The sequence below is a fragment of the Gobius niger genome (genome assembly GCF_951799975.1).
Source record: "Gobius niger genome assembly, chromosome: 17".
Taxonomy (NCBI): Eukaryota; Metazoa; Chordata; class Actinopteri; order Gobiiformes; family Gobiidae; genus Gobius; species Gobius niger.
In genome coordinates, this window is record NC_136868.1 from 19,392,844 (window position 1) to 19,414,839 (window position 21,996).

General features: G+C 43.1%; 2 protein-coding genes across 4 annotated transcripts in view; one reads left to right on the top strand and one right to left on the bottom strand.

Moving 5' to 3' along the window:
- Positions 1–341: 341 nt before the first annotated feature.
- Positions 342–2,534, bottom strand: s1pr4 (sphingosine-1-phosphate receptor 4). Its single transcript, XM_079575232.1, has 2 exons — positions 2,470–2,534; positions 342–1,838 (listed from the first exon to the last, which is right to left on the bottom strand). Exon 2 carries the CDS (start codon positions 1,699–1,701, stop codon positions 472–474), a length of 1,230 nt encoding a protein of 409 aa, XP_079431358.1. The 5' UTR covers positions 1,702–1,838; positions 2,470–2,534; the 3' UTR covers positions 342–471.
- Positions 2,535–4,952: 2,418 nt separating this feature from the next.
- Positions 4,953–21,996, top strand: part of LOC306976461 (myosin IXB) — a 39,701-nt gene continuing 22,657 nt past the window's right edge. For 2 of the 3 annotated variants that reach the window (XM_079574391.1, XM_079574393.1), the window contains exons 1-2: positions 4,954–5,366; positions 21,744–21,962. In XM_079574391.1, the coding sequence (XP_079430517.1) occupies positions 21,805–21,962 (158 nt within the window). In that variant the 5' untranslated portion in view covers positions 4,954–5,366; positions 21,744–21,804. Of the gene's footprint in view, positions 5,367–21,743; positions 21,963–21,996 lie in introns of all 3 variants that reach the window. The other variant, XM_079574392.1, reaches the window with a different exon arrangement.

A 21,996-nucleotide genomic window follows, 5' to 3' on the forward strand; every position in this document is an offset into this window, starting at 1 on the left:
TACACGGCTCCCGGGAGGAACTTTTTTAACAACTAAAGTTTAACAACTTAACAAAAGACCGCACGTCTCTATCTCTTTCTGTTCCGAAGTTATGTCTGAAAATCGGTGATGTTATCGGAGGGGTTAAAAAATGAGAGCACAATTTGGCGCCTCCTGCAGCAGATGGCGCCCTGCTGCCTGGGTCGCCTATGCCCAGGGCTGTGTTCAACAGAGAACCTGATGAGGCAAAACACAGGACTCTTGCACACATTAAAACAAAGGTACAATTTAATAAAACTATTGCATATTTATTTTACATGTAATACAAAACAAGAGTATATACAAACTTTAACAATAGACTCTTCAAATACAAAAAATAAAACATTTATACATTCAATGCAAAGTTCTGATTTTTCAGTGCAACAACTTCATGGTATGAATGAACAGGAAACTGTGAGATGTGACGGCAGTTAGGGAGGAGAACCTTGCGGTCTAACCACTTGAAACTGACAGGCAGGTGGTGGTGGAGCTGCGCCTGCCCTTTCTGTCCTTCTTTTGAGTCTTTCTGGGAGTGGATGGGGGAGACACCACGCTTAGATTCCTGATCTTGCTGAAGCTGTTCCTGAGACTGTCCCTCCTGCTCTCTGAGGTGCTACTGGTCTCCTTGGATGTGAACTTCTCTGGGTGACAGAAGCCCATCTTTAGGCAGCAACAGCACAGCAGCTCAGCCATGGCTTTCCTCATGTCGCTGCTACCTAGTGCGTAGATGATGGGATTCAGGCCAGAGTTCAACACTGCCAGAGAGATGAAGAAGTCAGCTTTCAAGAGTGGGGCACACTGACGAGATTCACAAAAGAAATCCACAAGAAGAAGCACGAACAGTGGACCCCAGCAGAGCAAGAAAACCCCAACGATGGTGATGACAGTCTTTAACAAAGCTACGGAGCGCTTTCGACTTTTTTGGGGGTTCAGCTGAGTGGTTTTGTGCACGTGGCAGTAGATGGCACCGTACAGCACTCCAATTGCCATGAGGATGACGCAGAAGATGATGAGAGAGAATAAGATGTATGATTTGGAGTATAAAGGGAGGAGCGTGGAGCACTTGTCCAAACTGCAAACGCAATTCCACCCGAGCGCAGGGAGAAAGCCAATCACTAAAGCCAATAGCCAACACAGGACCACAAGGCCATAAATCCGGTAGTAAGACTTCCGGGTGGACTTTTGTGGCAGTGGCTTCATCATGGTCATGTAGCGCTCCACAGCAATGAGCAGAAGACTGAAGATTGAAGCCGCCAGCGCTACAAAAAGCGTGCCCTCCCTGAAGAGCCACAGGGAAGTGGTGAGGCGAAATGTCTGGTTCCCTGACAAGCAGATGTTGACCAGGTAGGCGGCGCCAGTGAGCAAGTCGGACAGGGTAATGTTGGCGATGCACACGTAAATCCAGCGCCGGCTTTTGCGTATCCGGGACAGGACCGCGATAAGGACCAGCAAGTTCTCCAAAATGATGAAGATGCTGACGGAGAGGAAGACCAGCACGGGCACACTGATGCTGTCGGAGGAGCTGGAGACGGTCCTGTTCTGGAGGCGTCCCGTGTGGTTGTAATGGCGCAGGATTACGGGGTTTAGTCCAACAGTGGTGCCGTTGGATGCGTCGTCGTCAGGAGGCAAGCGGTACATGCGAGGGCACGATGAGGGCGAGGTGAGGAAGGCGAGATCGGACATAGTGGCAGGTGTTGGGTCTTCAGTTTGAGGCGGACGGACTGGGAGAGGTGGAGGTTTAGAGCTGGAGTTAGTGAGAAACTCCTGTGTGGAGACAGGCTTTCGTGACACTACTAACAGCTGCTTCCTGGACAACACACCTGGAAAAAAGGAGGAAAAATTGACTAAAATGTCTAACACCCATGAAAATATGCCCATGAGATGAGCTCCCTGATGAAAACATGAGGGAAATATTTGCAATAAGCATGAGAAGAAGTCAACAAAAATCACTAAAAAAAAACAAAAAACATACTATGCGTTAAACAAAAGAAGCTGGAAACACAACAATTAAAAGTATTCGCAATTTAGTCTAATGTGAGTGAAACCTTTGGGCCTGCATATTCTATAGCACTGTACTGTAATTGTAAGTTTAAAATTTAAAGTGCACATTTAAAAGGCTGAGCGCGGTGCTGAGCTCAGCATGAGAGACAGCTGGTGGGCATTTAACTCACTACAAACAGAAATCATATCAGTATATTGCATACTACGAATAATAATAATAAAAATAAAAATAATAACATGCTACAATTAGATACAAATATCAGATCATGCAAAAACAAATTTAGCAATATCTTATAAAAATTTGATGACAAAAAGTTGCAAATGTTGGAATGATTATAATTGCATGATAGAACACATATAATTGGCATATTAGTAGTTATAAGAACAGAATATATTTATGTCATTTAAAAATGTCTAAAGTATCAGGTGTGTGCAGTGGAGCGTACTCACCCTGCTCTCTGATGGGGATGCTGAGTGTGTGTAAAAGAGATTGCCGCTGACTTGAGTTTTTGCAGCTCATTTTGAAGGGGAAGTTAGGTAGTCGACAGCACCACACCCAAAGCTCACCAGATGTAACAGGGTTTGATGCCATGCTGTGAATTACCTGACACAAGCTGGTTTGGAAATGGGTTAGAAGTGTGCATCTTACCAAATATACCAAAACCAAATATATGAAACATAAACTAAGGTAGTTTTCCTGAGAAATTTTAATATAACAGTACATTAAATTGCATCACTCAAGATTCCTTTAATACGGGAAATGTTTCAAAACGTGCAAAATTCTAGTACACACAGTTGACTCAATGTTTTTGAGGATATGTTGCAAGAATACACTTGCACTTATGGGATTGTGGCACAGAGCCACGTGAAGTGTAATCTAAAGGTCCAAAACAGTTGCATTTGCAGTTTGGTATAAAGTTAAAGAGATAAAAAGGAACTTTGAATTAGAGGTAAAGGTGCCTCCCCTGGGAGAGTTTCTCAGGTCTGATCACAGCTGTGTTGGCCTCAGGATAAGCCACAATCTGCCTGATTTCTTCAAACTGTGACAGCCAGAGCATTACTTTACGGCACACAAGGGTATTATATGATCATGACATTTGCATCTTTAGGCGAGGGCGTTAAAGCTGAAGCCTTAACTGTTTTATTTGACTTTTTCCAGACCTTTGAGGCCTTTTATGATCAGGGCAACAGTGGAAAACCAATATACAAATACCTTTCTAATGCAAAGTAGTGCATTGTATTGACAGTAACTGAGTTAGAGTCATATATTATTTATTAGTATAATATTTTAATTAGATTTTTGGAATCATTTGGCAACAAATGTTAAAACTGCAGGTCCTACCAGCATGAGTTAAAATAAACAAATATATTAGTCCTGTATGTTCACCAACAGCTTTGAACCACACACCATGTGACTAAACCATGGCAATGAGGGCAAGACCACTTTCAGGTCCGCCTTTGGCACCCGCAAACCAAATTTAGTACTGCTGAAGTGTACATTTCAAAATGACAGGTAAAACTATATTAATGCATCATTTGGAGAGTCAGAGATGACTGCAGAACAGCAGTTGTGTCAAAACATCAACTTGGTCTTTGTCAAACAAGCTCAAATCTTTACACTGTACCTAATTTACAATTTTCTTGAAACTTTTGTACTCATTGGTACCACTGGTACTGTACTCTGATCTGTCAGTCATACACTTCACGTAACTTCATTGGCCAATGGCCATAATTAACGTAAAATATAACAAAACTATTTTCTTTTCTAGCCTATTCTTCTAAGTGCAATGGTGCTATTTGACCTACTTTCATCATGGCCTCAATGGGCCACCCCAGAAGCAAATATACCCCAATTTGAAACACAACTTCTGCTTTTAGTTCCAGGAAAAAGCCTCAGAGTAAAAAGGGCGAATTGTGGTGGTGGGTGTTATAAAGAAATATATGAAGATATGAAATACAACCGCAGCGTCAACACCACCCACAACTGTTAAAAACGCCCTTTAGAAAGAAACCTGACAACAACAACATCATCATAGGAAACGCTGAGAGCTTGTAGTCTATAAAAAACAACTATTAAGAATAATGCCAACAACTGTACATGGGACGCCTTAAGCTGAAGCAGAAATGTTACTATATCTGAACCTGGCTCATTTGAAAGCGACTCTAAATGTTGTGCTTATACCATTGGATCATCTTGAAAACGAAATGTTAAACATGTACAACTTTTACATCATGTTTTCATAATAGTAATTCTGAATAAATCAACATGACAATCAGCATAACAAAGATATTATTTGAACAGTTTTACCTCATATATGAAGACACTGCTGATCATGTTTATGAAATATCACACATATTAAAATAATGCCCTAATATATTCGACCTAGTCTCTTTTTATGAAAGAAGGAACCAAAACCAGGATGAAACCAAGTCTGCATCGGCCCATAGCAAAAGCAAACTTCTACATCTTGAACTTGCAGAGATAAATACAAGTAATCTCGTGAACTGAATGACAAAAAAGAAAAAAAGAAAAAAGCCACGAGGTAGTGCACTGGGAATAGACTGACACAGATTCAGGCACACAGGCTCAAAACACTCGACACACACCAAACTAAATAGTCCGAAGATTCACATACAACACAAGTAAATCAGTTCTGTGCGTAGAGAATCATCAAACTCACGTGTTTGTTTTAAGGATAGTCCGATCAGTAAGACTTTGACACTGAGCACAAAGCTGTAGGCCACTGCCCTCTACAGGAGAAACCCGGTCAGTGCAAATGCGTGCTTCATGCTATGACCGCATGTGGCCGCCGCGGGGCGCAGGCTGAAGCTGCTGCAGCTCCGCAGTGACTCTGCAGGGGGCGCTGCGCAGTCACAGATCGCGTGGTGCAACAGGGCACAGGGCGCCTTCATTGAATCTGGCTGTGCCTTTTTTCCTCAACTTTTTTTCTCCGCTCAGAGGAGCTGCTGTTTGGGCTCAGAGAAAGGAAGTAGCGCCTGGCTAACAGTGTTAGCCGGTCAAATCTCATTTAAATGCTGGAAACGATGGACTTTTGAGGATTCTCAGGCCTGGAGCTCACGTTTTATTTGTACCGATTTCGATTTGTGCTCTGTTAGTCGGAGACTCTTTTATGCGGTGCGTTTTTATTGGCTTCTGATCCACCAGGCTTGTGACTCTGAGCTTTGTGTGAGTCTTACCTCTGTGTTAGCCTGATTTATTCCAAGTCTTGTCTTTTTACCAGAGAAAGAGGGGACAGAGAATCTCTCGGCACGTTTTATTTTTTTTTTCACCGAGGAAATGCAGCACGGGGAGTCCACCAAGACAATGAGAAAAACTACCGGGAAAGGTACGACTGCCTCTCTTCTTTTACACGGTGACGCTTCTCCACGCGATGTGACAACACCTGAACCTGCTCACTCCATTTGTTTTGTCTGTGTCTGAATGATGTGATTAATTACACGAGCGAGGGGTTTTTAAAGGGAAGTTAACGAAACGCTTGGCCACAAACATCGCTGCGTTATTGCGCTAAATGTCAGTGGTTCCTTGTTCCAAGTGTGCGCGCTGCTGTGGCACAAACCGTGTCGCTTTTCCAGTGGGGAGTGTATGGGAGCGCAGGGCCGCGAGAGACAGCCTCAAAAGCGGATTGTTGTCTGCTGGTCACGGAGAAATGACTAGCTTTACACCCAACAGCAACGTGACTGACCTGAGAATGTAGGCTGACTTGTTGCAGCGCTATGTCCCCGGGCCCTGCAGCACAATGTGACCAACCTACACGTCAATAGGCTGTTGTTTTGCTGCAGCCAGTTTTAAAGCAAAGCCCTGTAACTGTCATGTTACTGCACCCTGTTGTGTGGAACTGAATATTAGCCAGAATTGCCTGGCATCTCTGGAAATCACCACTGTGCTGGGACCTGTTATTATGGGCACTTCATGGCTGCAATTTCTGCCTGGAAACGCCATGATTGGAGGGTTTTAGTGACAAAGGATTGCAATGTTTATAGAAAGGCATGGCTGCTGTAACTATCTGGTGCTATTTTATGTTACTTCACCAGTTACTGTGCAAACTAGGGCTGCAACTAACGATTATTGTGTCATCGATTAATCTATCGAATATTTTTTTTACGATTGATCGATTAATCGCGTGGCTGTGAATGGTGTAGGAAAATTGGATTTAAAAAAAAAGAAGAAGTTCTCACATAACGCTAAAGGGACATGTTGATGGAGGAAACTTAAAGTAAATGTTTGTTGGAGGCTCTTGGCGCTAATTCTGCTTCTGATTGGATGAGACACAGACGGATATTTATGAAATTTACAATGTACAAAACACTACTGACCCTTACTATGAAAAACAAAGTAGGTTTTCATCAAAAATACTACATTTTCATGTCATTTTTTGCTCTATTTGAGTCTGTGTGAACCAGAAAACGATTAATCGATTACTGAAATAGTTGTCGACTATTTCAATGATCGATTAGTTGGCGATTAATCGATTAGTCGTTTCAGTCCTAGTGCAAACTCTTCCTCATACCAATCATACATGGTGAAGTTAAAGTATTAATGACAGAATGCTCCAATATGAGCTATAGCACATGATTGTCTCTCTATCTCTACATCTACTTTTCAATATCACATGTGATCGCACAACCTCCATGTGAATTACATTAATACTGACAGGGCCACGTTTTAATTCCATTTTGTTCTCTGCAGCCTCTTCACGTTGAAACATAGGCTTCAATGTTCAACTATCTGTCACAGTGGCAACTCTATGGCATTGGTTAGCCACAAGCTCATCCTCCTCTGACATAAATACACGTCTTTATTACCACAACATTTTTACACCTCAGCTGTAAGTTAAGTTGTGGCATCTGCTCCGTCAGTGTCCCTGTTATGAATCAGAATTTTGGTCACAAGTAAAGCCCCCATCTGTCATATTCAGAATCTAATTATTTACATAATCCCATACAAGGGGATGAAGGCAAATCGGAATTAAATGTGCCATGTCGTGGATATTGTTGACCGCATCAACTAATCATTGTATCTAACCTGATGTGTGTCCTCTCATCTTTCGAAGCAATTTAAGAAAAACACCCTGAAATCGCTATTACGTTTCTTCTTTAGCCCCACAGATTAATGTATTGACTTGGAAAAGCAAAAGCCATATGGTCTTCTGCGATCGTTTTTGTTTTGTGCAAACCAATGGAGCTGACAGTGGCTGCGGATTGGAAGGGGGAGGGGAGCCCCTATGACCAAATCACATCTCCAGCTCGGGCCATGGCTCGTAATTGGGCTGCACATCCTGCTCGCTGCATTTGTGTGAAATGGGATGAAAAGATAATTGATCCAATCAGAGTCGTGCTGCCGGGATTTCTTCGAGGTCTCACAGCGAATGACAGTCCCAGGTCTTTCTCCTTCGTTTTCCGCCGCGGCATGATATTTTTGTTATCTATGTGACTGATCGAACTAGTGTGTTACAAATGGCAATGAATAGTGAGAAGATGGTGCTTGGTGTACAGCTTATCTTTTGTGTTTTGCCGAACTGTATGTAGGTCAAGGACATGTGAGGGGTATAGATTCACTGTGCTGCTGCTGCCTGCTGCACAAATGATCTGTATGGAGTCCCTTGATGACGTGTGTTGTTTCTATGTGGAGCTGGAAGAGTGTGCTGTGACGACTGCTTCACCTGACTGGAGACTTCACACTCTTCTGTCAAATGACTTCAATGCAACACAGACAACTGCGCTTTTTGTTGTGGGACCTGATCTCAAGGAACAAATGTCGCAATAAGCCATAAACCAAGGAATATGATATTCACTAACTTTACATTTCGGTATTTTGTGTATTTCTTTCTGACTCTGCTAAGGAGGTTGTCGATTTTCCAATGCATGTGAGCAGAGGTTGGCTTGTTGCCATGGGTTTGGCAGCAGCCGGCTGACGTGTAGAGGCATGTGTCTTCATTCAGCAGTGAAAATTGCATCAAGGAACTTACTATTGTTGCTCTCAATATCCAGAGGTGAGCCTGTTGAAAATGACGCTGCTTTTCTCAAGTTGTTTGTTTTTCCCATAAATTGCATCCACTATAGGTTGAAAATGGACTGAAAATGAAAAGGGGTTGGTCCTGGAAATATGAGGAGGAGATTATTGTGTTATAAAGAGTCAAGAATGAAAAGTAGGACACAAGCGTTTGTGTGCACTCCTCAGACACAGTAGGCCAGGGCTGTCCAAACGTTTTCATCGAGGGTCGAATTTTGATGTTTGTACGGAATAAAGGGCCTCAAACCGGTGGTCAATGCGCTGAAACATTGAACTGGATGTATTTAAGGCAAGTTTTAACCTTGTCTCTGACCTTTATGTCAACTTGGAGGCTTTATGCAGCTTTGTCGCTCAGAGAAATATTAGTTTTTGAGGCTATAATTGTGTAGAATTATTACATTTGCAGTGAAAGCTAACATCTTTGACGATATGTGCAAATCCAACAAGAAGCCACTGCGTTAGACCTACAGATGGAGAACTCAGGACTTCATGTTCTTTGAAGAGATTTTAGCCATGGTTTTTCAGTTGTTAAAAGGAACAGGCCTCCGTTGCCCGATACTGAGATATGTTTTTACCTGAGCTTAGACCAGTTGATGCGTCTGCCCTCAGTCACACAAATAGACCGAAGATGTAGTAAGTGTTTAGCCTACTCACTGTAACTACTCATGTAACCGTATTTAAATAGGGGAAGCGTGAAAAAGCTTGGTCGCGTCTAACTTCGCCTCGTTTGGCCCCATAGAGGAGAGGAGGGGAGGCTAACAACATCTTTGGTCTTTTTGCATGACCAGACGGGTACGCATTAACTCGTCTAAGCTCAGGAAAGAACACATGAAGGTTTTTTGTTTTGTTTTGGGGAATTATAGGATTAGTTTGTTGAGGTGAATTACCGTAGTCACTCACAACAGGAAACAGCAGTTGGAGAGTTCAGGTCTCAGGTTATGATTTTGTCCATTCTTGCGATCGAGTAGAGGATCGTGATGTCATATCGCATCAAGGAGGGATTTGCAGCAATAACAAACTAATGGAGATATGAAAAGCTAAAATACCTCATGTTGAGATGAAAACATTTGTATTTACCAGTAGTGACTTGGAAGCAGTTGATCCACAGCTTTTAATATTGTTTACAATGTTAGTCTAGGGAAAATGTAATGCTAGTGTCCCACAAACATGGCATATCTCCATGGTAACAGTGAACATTCCATCCCTTACTCAATAGCAAAATTGTTGCACTAACCTGAATTATGACGGGGTAGAGCGTAATCAGTAAAAGAGGAAGCAAAACCTTCTTTAAAGCCACACCGCGTAAAATTTTACCCAATAAATAGATTGAAATACAAGCATTAATATTATGACAGATATTTTCATCATTAAAAAAGACCTCCATGAATGTACAAACAAGCATCACCTCTCCTCAGGCCTGACTGTAAACTTTATCGGGAGTGGATGTGTCTCCATCTCGTCTCCATTAAGTCCTAAAGTCAGCAGAATTTGATATTTTAATGGGTTAGATCCACATCCAAATCTATTTTTTTTTATTTCCCCGATTAATAGCATTTTCTGTGTCGAGCTGGTCATTGGGAGAGTGTTTTGTGTTTTTGGCAACATTATAATCCAAAATGTTACGCTGTGTGCCTTTAAGTGACTCTGATTTGCATCCTTTGATAAGTTATACATCAGTTTTGTCTGACTCACTGATAGATTTTACCTACTGATTAGATTTCTTATCAAAAATAAGTTTAAATTATTTTTTTATTTTAAAGAGGGGGTATTATGCTTTTTTCAGCCACATAGCACCAGTCTATAGCACACTACAATGATGACGAAACCTTCTGTTGGTCTGTAAATGCAGTAAATTAGAATAACTGCCTTGTATAAAATTGCTCTCTAAAAATGGCGGTAGCAAATGGCTTGAAATAGGCCCCTGTCTCTTTAAGAACCTCTGACCCTTTCCGACACGCCCCCTCCACACGCTGTCTGTGGCATCACAACACTTTCTCCACAGTATTGAAACTACGATCGGTGCATTTTAATTTTTATTGTTGGAAAGGAGCTACTGTTTATCCCTTTGGGAACAATGGCCACACAGGATATGATATGAAGACGAACCTTCCACACCGGACGCTTGGAAGGGGCTCTTGCCTGAAAAATAACTGCGGTTTGGAGGCTATCTCTTTGCAACTGCCATGTCCTATGGATCTCTAACTATACCCCCATGGACGACACCAGGATCTGCAGGAGCCCATACGATTTAAAAGACGGACATTATCTGTGCAGGTGGACAATGGTTTTTCGAGGTTACCCGTTAGCTTGTTATAATCGACTACAGCTCATTGTTGATGAAAAGTCTGCAATAAACCACAAATGTGTAAAGCCAGGCTCATTGTGTGATCATCATAAAGGCTGCTTCGAGTAGTTGCTGCTTTATTGACGTTATTTGTGCATAATATGCTGCCTGTTTTCAATGAATGTTGTGAAGGTGAAGGTTGTTAGCTTGCCGTGGCTAATAATGCCGTAGCTCCGGGAGAAACCACTCGGCTACGACTCACTGTAGATGAAATGTGAGCAGTAAACTACGAAATCAACAAGCCCGGCTCAGTGTGTGAACATCATAAAGGCTGCTTCAAGCAGTTGCCTGTTTTAGTGGCGTTTTTAGTGCATAATATGCTGCTTGTATTCAGTGAATTTTCCCGTTAGCTTGTCGCGGCTAGCTTGTTAGCTCCGGGAGAAAACCACTCGGCTATGACCCATTGTAGATGAAATGTGAGCAATAAACTTCCAAATCAACAAGCCAGGCTCCGTGTGTGATCATTGTTAAACGGTTCTTTATGTGTGTGGTGGTTTTATTGACTTTATTTGTGCATATTTCTCGTTTCCACGTGCTGACTCGAGGTTTAGCTTAGCATTAGCTTTCTCCGGAGGCTCTGTGCATCACCAAGGCCCAGCGCAGAACCAGACACTGAAATAAGTGTTCTTGTCACCGGTTTGAATCCTGGGTGTTTCGGTAACAGAAACACTGATGTGTGTCTTTGTAAAAGTCTGCTGTGGCTCCGGTTCACAACACATGAAGCTAATCCTCCATGATGACTCTGTTTACATCTTAGGGCTAGACACAGCGGGGAGGGGGTTCTGCTGAGGGGCAGTGGTTGGTTACTCGGCTGGTGACGAAAGGTCGGAGGCGTATCCTGGAGGTCGAGGGCGTTTCCTGAAGGAATCAGGCGTTTTATCCCTAAAATGGCCGCCATCAGAGTTTTTACAGACTACTCGAAAATACGTGAATGTGCCAAGGCAAGACTTCAGGCATGTGTTTAATGAGGGAATGACATCATAACATGATGTAAAGCTTGAAAAAGTCGATTTTGCATAATACCCCCCCTTTAAGAATATAATGGCAACATATCTGACAAAAGGTGCAGACGTCACCTGCACAGAGTGGATCTGCAATGACCCATATTATGCCGTGACTGACTGGACGAGAGGGCTGCGGCGCTCTGACAACAGCAAGGGGAGAGAGGAGTAGAAAGAGCACAGGGTTTGAGAGAGCAGTGAGGTTTTTAAGTCATCATTACCACAAACTCCATGGTAACTTGGCTCTTTCCACTCAGTGAAGCCGGATTCATGAGTTTTATAAATAGCTCGAGTGGTAATGACAGGGTACCAGGGAGGAAAAGGCACATAGACTGCTCAAGGATGGCCTACTTACTTTGTTTGTTGTGCCATAACCTTTACTTATCCATCTCAATTCAAACACAAACTCCCGATGATTGGAGTCAGAGCTTGAAGATGATTTTGATTACACAAATCTGAGTGTTTACATTCTGATTACAGGCATGTTTTAAGCCAAGAAATGGTTTAACCCAAAACTACTGGAGCACTGGAATTTTCCACAGTCCAGAGAAGTAGGAGACTGCGGCAGAGTGGACCAGTTTTTGCTGACATTTCGATGGAAAGGTCTGAATTATTGATTCAGAAATAGTTTGCTTTCCACAGTCTGATGAATTTCATGTTATAAGGAGTTACTGTACACACAGGCAAATGTTCTTTCCCTTTCATCAGACCAGCAAAATCACACATAATACAAATTTGCTCATGGTTTTTAGTCACTATTGTAGAATGGTTAAAAACAATGATGTAATCTTTATTAAACTTTATGCACAGAACAGTGGATATAATGCTGGATTAAACATCCTTTCCTTCTTAACCACTTTTACGATCTACCACACAATGTCTGTTTGCTCCATCAGTGATTCTCTTGGCCAGTTATATATGTGGCTCTTTGCATAATGTATAAAACCCAAACTGTAAAGCTCAGATTTCAGGGACATATTGCCCTGCCCACTCCTCACCCCTGGAAGAGTGTGGACATTGATTGACTTCTTAATGGCCTTGCTGAGTGCAGGAGCTCCCCCTCCTGTCTCTGTGCCGATGATCCTGTCCCTTGGGTCTGGATTATGGCCAATGCGAAGGCAGAGCCCGAGGCGCTCACGGCTCTTTGTACTGCTGCTCTTTACTACAATCTCACCTTCAGATGCTGTCAAAATGCCTAATGAGAGTCTATTGGGGCAGCTGTTTCACAACTATTTCTCAAGCTTATTTAGGTTTGCAATCGTAGGTCAAAATGTAGTGTAAAATTTGTGCTGTTTAGAAAAGGCTATAAAATATCTCATCCAAATAGCAAATGCATGGCACATATATTATTACATTTTCTGCTGCCGTTCATGATCACAGGTCATATGTCGATGGATGTTGTATTTGTTTGTTTTTTCTTCATTTTAATAGATGTTGAATTTTTTAGTCACCTACTTGTTGCTCACTTCATTTGAAGCACAACCCAAACGTCCAAGTCACTTAAAGGAAAATAAACCCAGTGACTGCTTTGGGGCAGTGTGAGGTAAAGCTGAAACTGCGGTGACTAATGGTAACCACCACAGAGGCCAGACGTGCTACACTGGACACTGGGTGTAGAGCTCCTCGGCGTTCAACAGTGAAGAATGCTGGGCATGAGGTGTCAGATAGTTGGCAGCACTGGCATGTAAAGGCTGGTAAATGTTTATTAAACTTTACCAAAAATAACATGGGACATATGCTGTAGTTAAACATGCTGAAAGTCTAAGCTGTCATGGAGCGTTTTGTTAGCAGCAGCCTGTCCAGATGCCCGAAGCTCTATGGAGGGTGACCAAAGACAGGACTGTAGAGCTGCACAGATACAGAAGAGGTGGAAAGCGCTGCAGGAGACCTCATGTGTTGGCTCAGCCTGCACTGCAGTGTTTGTTTTTACTCTGTTTTTACAGACGTCTGCCTTCAGTCACTCATGAATGAAAACCGTACGTAGGATACAGGCTCAAGGAGGACGCTCAAGGCGGGGGGAGCAGCCATGATGGAAACCTGGTGTTGTAGCCTCTTAAATATAAAGTGTGGGGACTGAACTGCTTCCAGACTGCAAAGGAGCAATGCTGGATATTGATGATAAAACAGCTTCTTGTTAGAGGAACAGGCGACCATTTTTCCATTCTGAGAGATGTTCTTACCTGAGGTCTTTGTGCGTGCGCTCAGTCACGCACAAAGACCAAAGATGTTGTCAGCATTTAGCCTCTCCTCCTCTCCTCTATGGGGCCAAACGGGGGTGAAGTTAGAAGCGACCGCGCTCTTCCACATTTTCCCCATTTAAATACAATTACCCGCAGTTAAGTGAACATATTACTGCGCGGACGTTGAAGTGCTCCTACGGTATTATTACACCTTACAATATAGTTCCCCTTTTTATCCACTTAGAAAATCGACATGTTTTTGTGTTACTATACTGTTTGGCCCCATAGAGGAGAGGCTAAATGCTCACTACATCTTTGGTCTTTGTGCGTGACTGAGTGCATGCCCAAAGACCAGACAGGTACGCATCAACTCATCTAAGCTCAGGTAAGAACATATCTCAGTATGTAAAAACGGTGGCCTGTTCCTTTTAAGCTTGGCTAAACTGAGCTTATTAGTTTCCTATTCTGCTCAAGAAACCAATTTAAACCGATGCAACTTTATCATACTACAGTGCCGTTTTTAAACCAACTTTCCTTCAGAGTTTACAGATTTTGCTTCAGTTCGCACAAACATTGTCACTTCACAGTGTTCAGAAGATTATCCAGGCCCTGCCATGAGAATGCTCTTTTTCACTGCGTTTATCCTCATTCTTCTCGTAAGCTTTGTATTACGAACTGCCTGCTGTTATCTGTCCTGCGTCAGTTCAGACTCGGGTCAAAGCATGTAAAATGTAGCATCAGTATTATTAATGTGGGGCTGTCTGCTTGTAAACAGACTGTAATGTCAAACCGCCCCTAACACACACATAAACCTCCCGTCCAGACTGTAAACCATTCCCAGTGTTACCTCTGCCGTGCACTCGCTTAAAGAAGATATGAACATTTTTGAATCTGGCAAAACGCCGAGATGTCTGGACAAAGCAAATTGTGTGTTTAGCACGTGGGTAGCAGGATTACTTTGGTGTGAACTTTGAGCGGTACAGTGGCTATTCTGGGGCTACAATAGGATCGTGTGTTTGGGAAGTGTTTAAAGCAGCAGCCCACATGAGCGAGTGTGCACAATACTCCATTCTGTCTGCCCTCTTCCTTTTTTACTTCCTCTCCCCCTCTTCCTGGTCTGTGACTACAGCTGCCCCACATCTTCAAATGTCTCCCCTCCTTCTTCTTGTGTGTGTGTGTTCACGCTTGGGAACGGTCTCCCAGCCTGGGAAGTGCTTCCGAATTGTACTATTGTACCATTCAAAGTACATCTGTATACCTCATCAACATTAACATTACAGTATATCACTAAAGCATAACCGGTTGATTTAGTGGATTTACCTTTTTTAACCTCTTAACCCCCGCCTGAACTGAGCACATCTTAAATCTTAAATCTTAAAAAAAAAAAAAAATCTACATAGTGACCAAAGAGGATGAAAACGCAACAAAAAATGTGCCGGCAAGCGACAAAAAAAGGACAAAAACGTGGTGAAAATGCATCAAAAAAAGTAATGAAAAGAAGCAATAAAAACATAAACAAAAACCTGACAAAAAAGTGTCATGAAAATGTGACAAAAACATGGCGAAAAGATGGCTAGAAAAACACAAAAAGAGATGTAAACACAACAAAAACTCAGCAACAAGACACAAAAGCCGAACTGGAGAAAAGGCGGTTAAAGGGACTATACAGAGTTTAAAAATGTTGAAATTGTGTATTTCCCCCCCCCTACATGTTAATTCGGGTCCGAAGTACCGTCATGCACAGGCTTATTAAAGAAGCTGCAGTTACGCGTAAGACCTGAGGTGGCAGTAGTGAGTATAAAAATGACCCACTTGCATCTAGTCCCTTTAACGCCGAGCTCAGACCAAGAGCGGCGAAAGAGAGGAAAGTGGCGAGCTTTTATTCATTCCCTATGCTGCCTGGCGACCGGAAAGAAGCCTCCGGAAATCCACAGGAGAGCGGCGAGATACGGGCGGCCGGAGCGGAGACTAGCGTTAAAAAAATTTCAACGCTATGCTAATACAGAGCCATTTCCGGCGGCGGCCACCGACCACAGAACAAGATCTGACAGACACCTGTGCGTAATTGGCTCATGCGCAAAAGCTGCGTCTCAAACCCACCTCCACACGCTCCTGCACAAGGGAAGGGCCAAGGAAGTAGAGCAAGCTGAGCGACGGAAAGCGTTTTTTTCCCGTTTGGCGTGAGCCCGGCGTAATAAGGTTAAGAGGTTAAATTGATTGGGTTATTGATAGAGTACAAGGGTGCTCAAGAAATTATAATGGAATATGGATACAAATATCCTGAAACATATTTGAACCCTTGTGAAAAACCTGATTTTGTGCTGCTTGGATATAAAGTCTTCAGTGCAGGGAATATTCTTAACTAGCCTTTCTCAGTCATTCTTCTATCTCCGTCCTCCCTCAAATGTTTATGCTTATGCACTGAATCTTGATTTTTAAAACATAAATTGCAAATCTAATCACAACCGTAATACTTATGGGTATTTTTCCCAAAGTGCGCTGTAGACAGTTTACAGGTTAGGATAGATTGGCCCCATTGATCTACAGTTCTGTCTTTTAGCCTGGTGTGTGTTTCTTTTCTTTATTAACGTATCCTTAATTTACCTCTACGGTCACTTCTTGGTCTTGAACTAGTTTAAACTTTGCGCTGAGTTCGTGGATGAGATGAGTGGTGCGGAAAACCCTCCGGAATCTCCTGTCAACACTGACCATGTGGAGCCCCGAACGGCCAATCACATTAAGCAGTGCCTTCTGGCTCGCATTAGGACAGACATGCTATTGCCTCTCTTTAAATCTAGAGTTTCAGCGCACACAGGCCTGATTGAAAACATAAATGTGGCGTCACCGTCTTTGTGCCAAACCTTTTCCAAATCTTCACCTCAGACTGTTGTTAAAGTAAAATGATTTACATGGTTAGTCAATATTGAAAGCTGTGAAAGTTCATCACTGTAGCTTCGTTGCCTTTTGTAGTGCAATAGTTTATCCATAAATGGGCTGCTCTATATTCTCTCTGCATTTGTGTTTTGCATAGATTTGCATGGTTTCAAGATTCTTACTGATTTGTAGCATCTCTTTAAACAGCGCCCTGCCTCATCAATCTTGCCGTGTTGGCGCTAACATGACCCGTTTGACTTCAGGGAGGTGCGTGCTTTGCTCTGACTGACTTTAAAGGAGCATCAGTAAACCCACAGCATCAGGGCTGGAGGTATTTACCGAGAGTTCAAGAGTGATCTTTTTTTCCACAGCGTGACCCATGGCATCTGGACTGGTTTAGAGCGGCAGTACCAAATGTCAGACGAGAGAAGGGGGGGGGGTGTACACAGCAGGGAGGCGGGGGCAGGCTTTGTGAGGGACTCCACTGCGACAGGGGGCACGGAAGACGCCGGAGACGCGCTTCAGGAGGCCGTTACACCAACGGGAAGTGGCACACAGGCCGCACGGATTACCGACTGTGATGCGGACATGAAGTAGGAGTTTATTAAGCAGCGGCAAAGACCAATGTTGGATTGCCTCGAGAAAACATGTGGTAGTGATGCGCTGATGATTTCAAGCTGTTCAAAAATAGGTCATCCACGTTTTTGAATCAAGGAGCCGTGTTTACCACACAAGCGCGATCAGGGTCATGGCTGCCTCGGAGGGATGTTAAATGAGCAGCAGTCTGCCAGTATCAGCCAGTCAATACTGCGCATTCAAAATCATCATGTGAAAGTGTCAAATCAATAAAGAGCTGTATGATGGCTTTGAGTCAAGTTCATTGGTTTTGAGCATTATAGTAAATAAAGGCATGTTTTTGAATTCATATAGAGATAAACTTGATCATTTCAGTTTAACTTTGGGAGCATCAACAAGTCGAAGTCTATGAAGTCTTTATAGTTCCTAATTCCCCAGCAGCAGATGCTCCACAGCCTGTGTTGTCTGCGGATGGCTGTCCCAGGACCTGACCTGAAGACAGGGGGGAGGAGATGAGCTTTTAGTGCCCCCTTTGCTTCCCCCTTTTCCCCTCTCACTCTCTCTTTTCTCAATCTGTGTTGGTCTTATTGAGATTGGGTCTGCAGCAGAGTTAATTCCTGAGGTTCGGCACTGCTGTAAACAAAAGGGTTGCTCTCTGAATAGACCACATGGCTCTGGTGGGAGGGCCTTGCATCCATTCACAGCCATTTTAGGGGCATCTGCACTTCCTATATTCGGTACCTCAGGGTTGTTTTAGGCCTGTACAGCAGCAACAGGAGCTGTCTCTCTGTTTCGATCATGGGTTTATGAATCTGTAACGGCACACAAACACCCCGGAGGCAGAAAAGACCACACAATCTGGCACACACCACTTCTACGCTGCTTTTCCCAGTGTCTCTCATTGTACCTACAGGACAAAGCTGGCTGCTTTGGCGAGAAGCCAGCCCCTCTCAGCTCCATTAGGTCATGTGTGGAGAGGAGGACTGCTGATGGATACTTCAATGGCCCTTGCTCCACTTTCCCCCGAGGCAGAGATGTTTGAAATTCAGAGTAAAACACAGATGTTCAGGTAGTGTGCTGTCTCAACAACATTTGCTCCAGTCATTTATTACATGCGTCTGCTTTCAATCAACGCCACGATGAGGGTCACCCACAGCTCTGGATTTTTTCTGGTGAAAATGATTAAACAATTAAGAGCAAGTGTAAAGTTTACTTAAGAACCAGACTCTGTGTTTGTGTGCAGTAAAGTTACATCATGAACATCAGGGCTGGACTGGCAGAAAAAATCGGCCCGGGACTTTTGGGTCAAGACCGGCCCTCTAAAAAAAAAAAAAACAGTCATATTCAATGCAATAGTCGAGGTGATGAGCAAAACAATAAGCCTTGGCTTGAACTAAAACTGTATAGGCTACAAATCGAGGACAATAGCTGCATGTTGTTTCTGCCGAATTCAAATCTAACACCTCAGAGCACTCAACACTTTAATCTTGTCATTTATAATTTGAAGGAACTGTTGTAAAATTACTTAACAATCTTAAAATGTGCGTTCCGTTAATGAAGTTCCTTTTGCGACTGCAACACAAATAAACTTCTCAAAACCAACCAAATGATCCCATGTAGATTGAAGATGAAATGGAGTTAGAGAAGTGTGGAGTGAGAACAGAAGTCCCAAAAAGGCCAAACATTGTAAATCCTTTCAATGGAAACTAGATGGAGTCACCTGACAACTCCCAGCATGCACTTCTTTGCAAACATTTGTCTAAAATTGTCTATGGTTCTGTGGGTCCTGGAGGGAGTTACAATAAACTATTTCCTCTTATATTTGCAATGTGAGGGTCATGAGTGTTATGTCCCAGAGGCCCATTGCTCATTATCTGGGAACCATGACTCAAGAAAGCGCCACCAGCAGCGTATAAACGGCGTCACATCCCTCTAGTGGAGGAATTGTGTAGTTGCATAAATGTAATGATAGAGATTCTGATGGCTTTTCCTGTTAGTTGTGGGCCGGTGTAAGGTTTTATGGGCCTTATTTCGGTGTGATTGGCCCATCCGGCCCAAAAGTACGTCGGCCCTCCGGGAAAACTCCCGAATCTCCCGATGGCCAGTCCAGCCCTGATGAACATGTTGCTTTGCTAAAACTGGGATCCTAATAAATGACTAAAAGTTGTGTTATGTGAGAACGATGTCTCTTGTGCTTCAAAGTGAAAATCCTGTTTGCACGAATAGTGCAGCCAAAGAAGCACGCAAACATATTGTGTAAAGAGACATGTCATGTTACTTCACTCATGCAGACAGTGTTACTACACAGTAACTCCTCACACTCATACTTTACGCGTCAATAGTGAGGAGGCAGCCTCTCCTTTCTCACTGGTCTTACTCAGTACAAGGGTTTGTCTGCCTTTGTCTCTTGTCCACAGACAAGTTGTTTTGGTTTTTCCCCCTTCTGAAACGTATGCCATTATTTTATTTAACAGTTTAAAGCTGATGATTAATCAAGGACAATATTAAAAGATAACACAGTTAAAATATCAAGCATATTATTTTATCTCAGGGGTTGCATATATTTTTCCAGGGAGTGAGTCCTTCTGACATCATTGGGCCAACCCTTTGCTATGATCCATACTATGACACAGGGAAGTTACTTCCCCGGGTTTGGCTGTAGGGCATTCACTTCCTGTTGGATCATAGACTCAGGGAGATGTCTCAGCAGAGGTCTGTTTGAACAGCACTGACTCTGCTAGTCTGGGAGGACTCACTGCTTTCACACTCACACATGTAGCAGCAGCTAGCCATATAAAGGCAAACTATTTACTCTGCCTCAGCACTCTCTTGGTTCAAGTTTGTTCTGGTGGACGTCCCAGAGTTTTATCAAAGTATATTGAGCGGTTATTGATACAAAGAGATTAACTTTCACATCTTCCAAATTGGCCTCTTTTTGTCTTTATTAAGCTGTGTTTAAAGATTTTCCATGAAGAACTGACTTGTGGTTTCTGGCTTGGTCTTGCTGAATATTTGACTGACTCTTCCTGCGTTTTCAAAGTAACATGTTTGAGCGGCTGCTAATGTTGCAGAGTCAGCATTGACTTAGATAATGAGTTTTAAGTTGGATAGTGCTGGATGAACTGTGCTAAAGTTACACGTAGACTGTGTATTGGTTAGTGCAGCTAAGCTGCCGCTGGACCCCTCATTACTCTGCTGGAGTCTCATGTTGTGGTGTGTCTGTCGTCGTAAGCAGCTGAAGTGCCAGGCTAAGCCTGCGCAAAGCAGACTTGGTGTCTTATCTGAGGAATGCTAACCATCTTTACAGAGGATCCTTCTCGGTGGGGGGATCCGTATAATCTGAGAGACTTAATCAGCTTTGTCTTCTGGGACCTCTCTTTCTGTCTCTGTTTACTTTTCTCTGCTGTCATCTCCCCAGCTCTTTTACCACATACAGACATGTTTTTATTTACTGTAGAGCTCTGGATGTGAACATCTTTACTGCAGACCCTCCCAGTGATGGCGTATAATGTTGAGGCTGTCTGTGGTCTGTATAGTTTTGGCTTGGCTGAGTTTTACAGGCTTCATGCTTCTGGGGCTGTGGTCAGCTCATCTGGCACACTCACAAACTCATGACTCTCGGGTTGCACTAATTTTCCTTTATTTCTTCAATGTGACCCAAATCCAGGTCTTACTTTACACTGGCCGTAGTCTCTGTCCAGTGTGCACAGGAGTGCAGATTGTCTAAGAAATAAGAAAATTCAGAATCTAATTCTTTGAGAAAGAGAAGCAACGCACACCAAAAGGAATTTTATAGACAAAACTTGGAAAATAAGGAAAATGTAAAAAATCATTAAAAGCATTCATTATGAAAGACTGTGAGACACTGCCCTGTTATTTTGGAGTTGCATCTTTCTTACATTTAGTTTGCCCAAATAAAGCTGGGAGAATGATAGCTTGATAAACTGTTGGCTCCTGTGGGCTCATGGGTCAGGTTACTTAAGCAGTGGCATTTCCCTGCCACACAGTGATTTAAACCAGCCTCTTGTTTCCTCGAGGGGGTTTATGGTTTACATTGCATCCATTACAGATCCAGTGCCAAGATACAAACATGATCCCACCATAGTCCCCTCCAAACTTTAGCCACTTTAGCTCATGGTCATGATAATCAATTCGTCTTATGTTTATTAGTGAGGGCTCTTCTATTTGTTAGGTCAACTGCTTCCTTCAGAGGTGCAATGTACAGAGAGGAATTTTGTTACTGGTCTGGTCTAAAATAAAAGCCACATTTCTGTGATTTAAACATGATATAAATAAATGAGTTGGTAATGAGAAGGATGCCAATACAATAACGCAGTCAGTCAATGTATATTTTTCATACCAGATTAATTAAAATCCCTCTATCCTCGTCGGGCATGTATGACTTCACTGATTTTCAGGACTTGATTATGTTTATCATCCTTTATAAATATTTTTGTGTGATTCTACTCGGATGTGTAAACGTTGCAGTGTTTGAGTCTGTGTCCCTGTTAAGACCGTCAGATCTGTGAAAGCTGTTGCCTTCAAGATCTGTGAAATCCCAGACTAGTGCAGTCTTCTGTTGATAATAGCTGCTGCTGTAACTGTGATGTTAATATTTTCTTACACCTTTTTAAGGACCTGGCTTCTCTTAGATCGTGATAATCATGTCATCGTTCCTATGACATTCACAGGCCACTCATCTGTGCTTATGGTTGCAGGAGTTGCCTGGTGAGAGCGAGGCGGTGTGCGGCATGCTGAGGCCACTCCCCCTGGCCCAGGATGAGTGTCAGAGATGGCGCTGCCACCATGGCAACGGTCGCCGGAGGAGGAGAAGGGGTAGGGGGGCCAGATACCCTCAATGACCACGACAGCCGCTCATACCTGCTGCAGATTTACCCACGGCTAACGGCCCCGTCCTCTGCCTGCTGCTGCCTCACGTGAGTGGGACGCGCCATAAACACACAGGTGTGT

What these genes read in the sequence shown, in the direction of transcription:
- s1pr4 (XM_079575232.1), bottom strand. Translation starts at nt 1,701, where the DNA reads ATGTCCGATCTCGCCTTCCTCACCTCGCCCTCATCGTGCCCTCGCATG.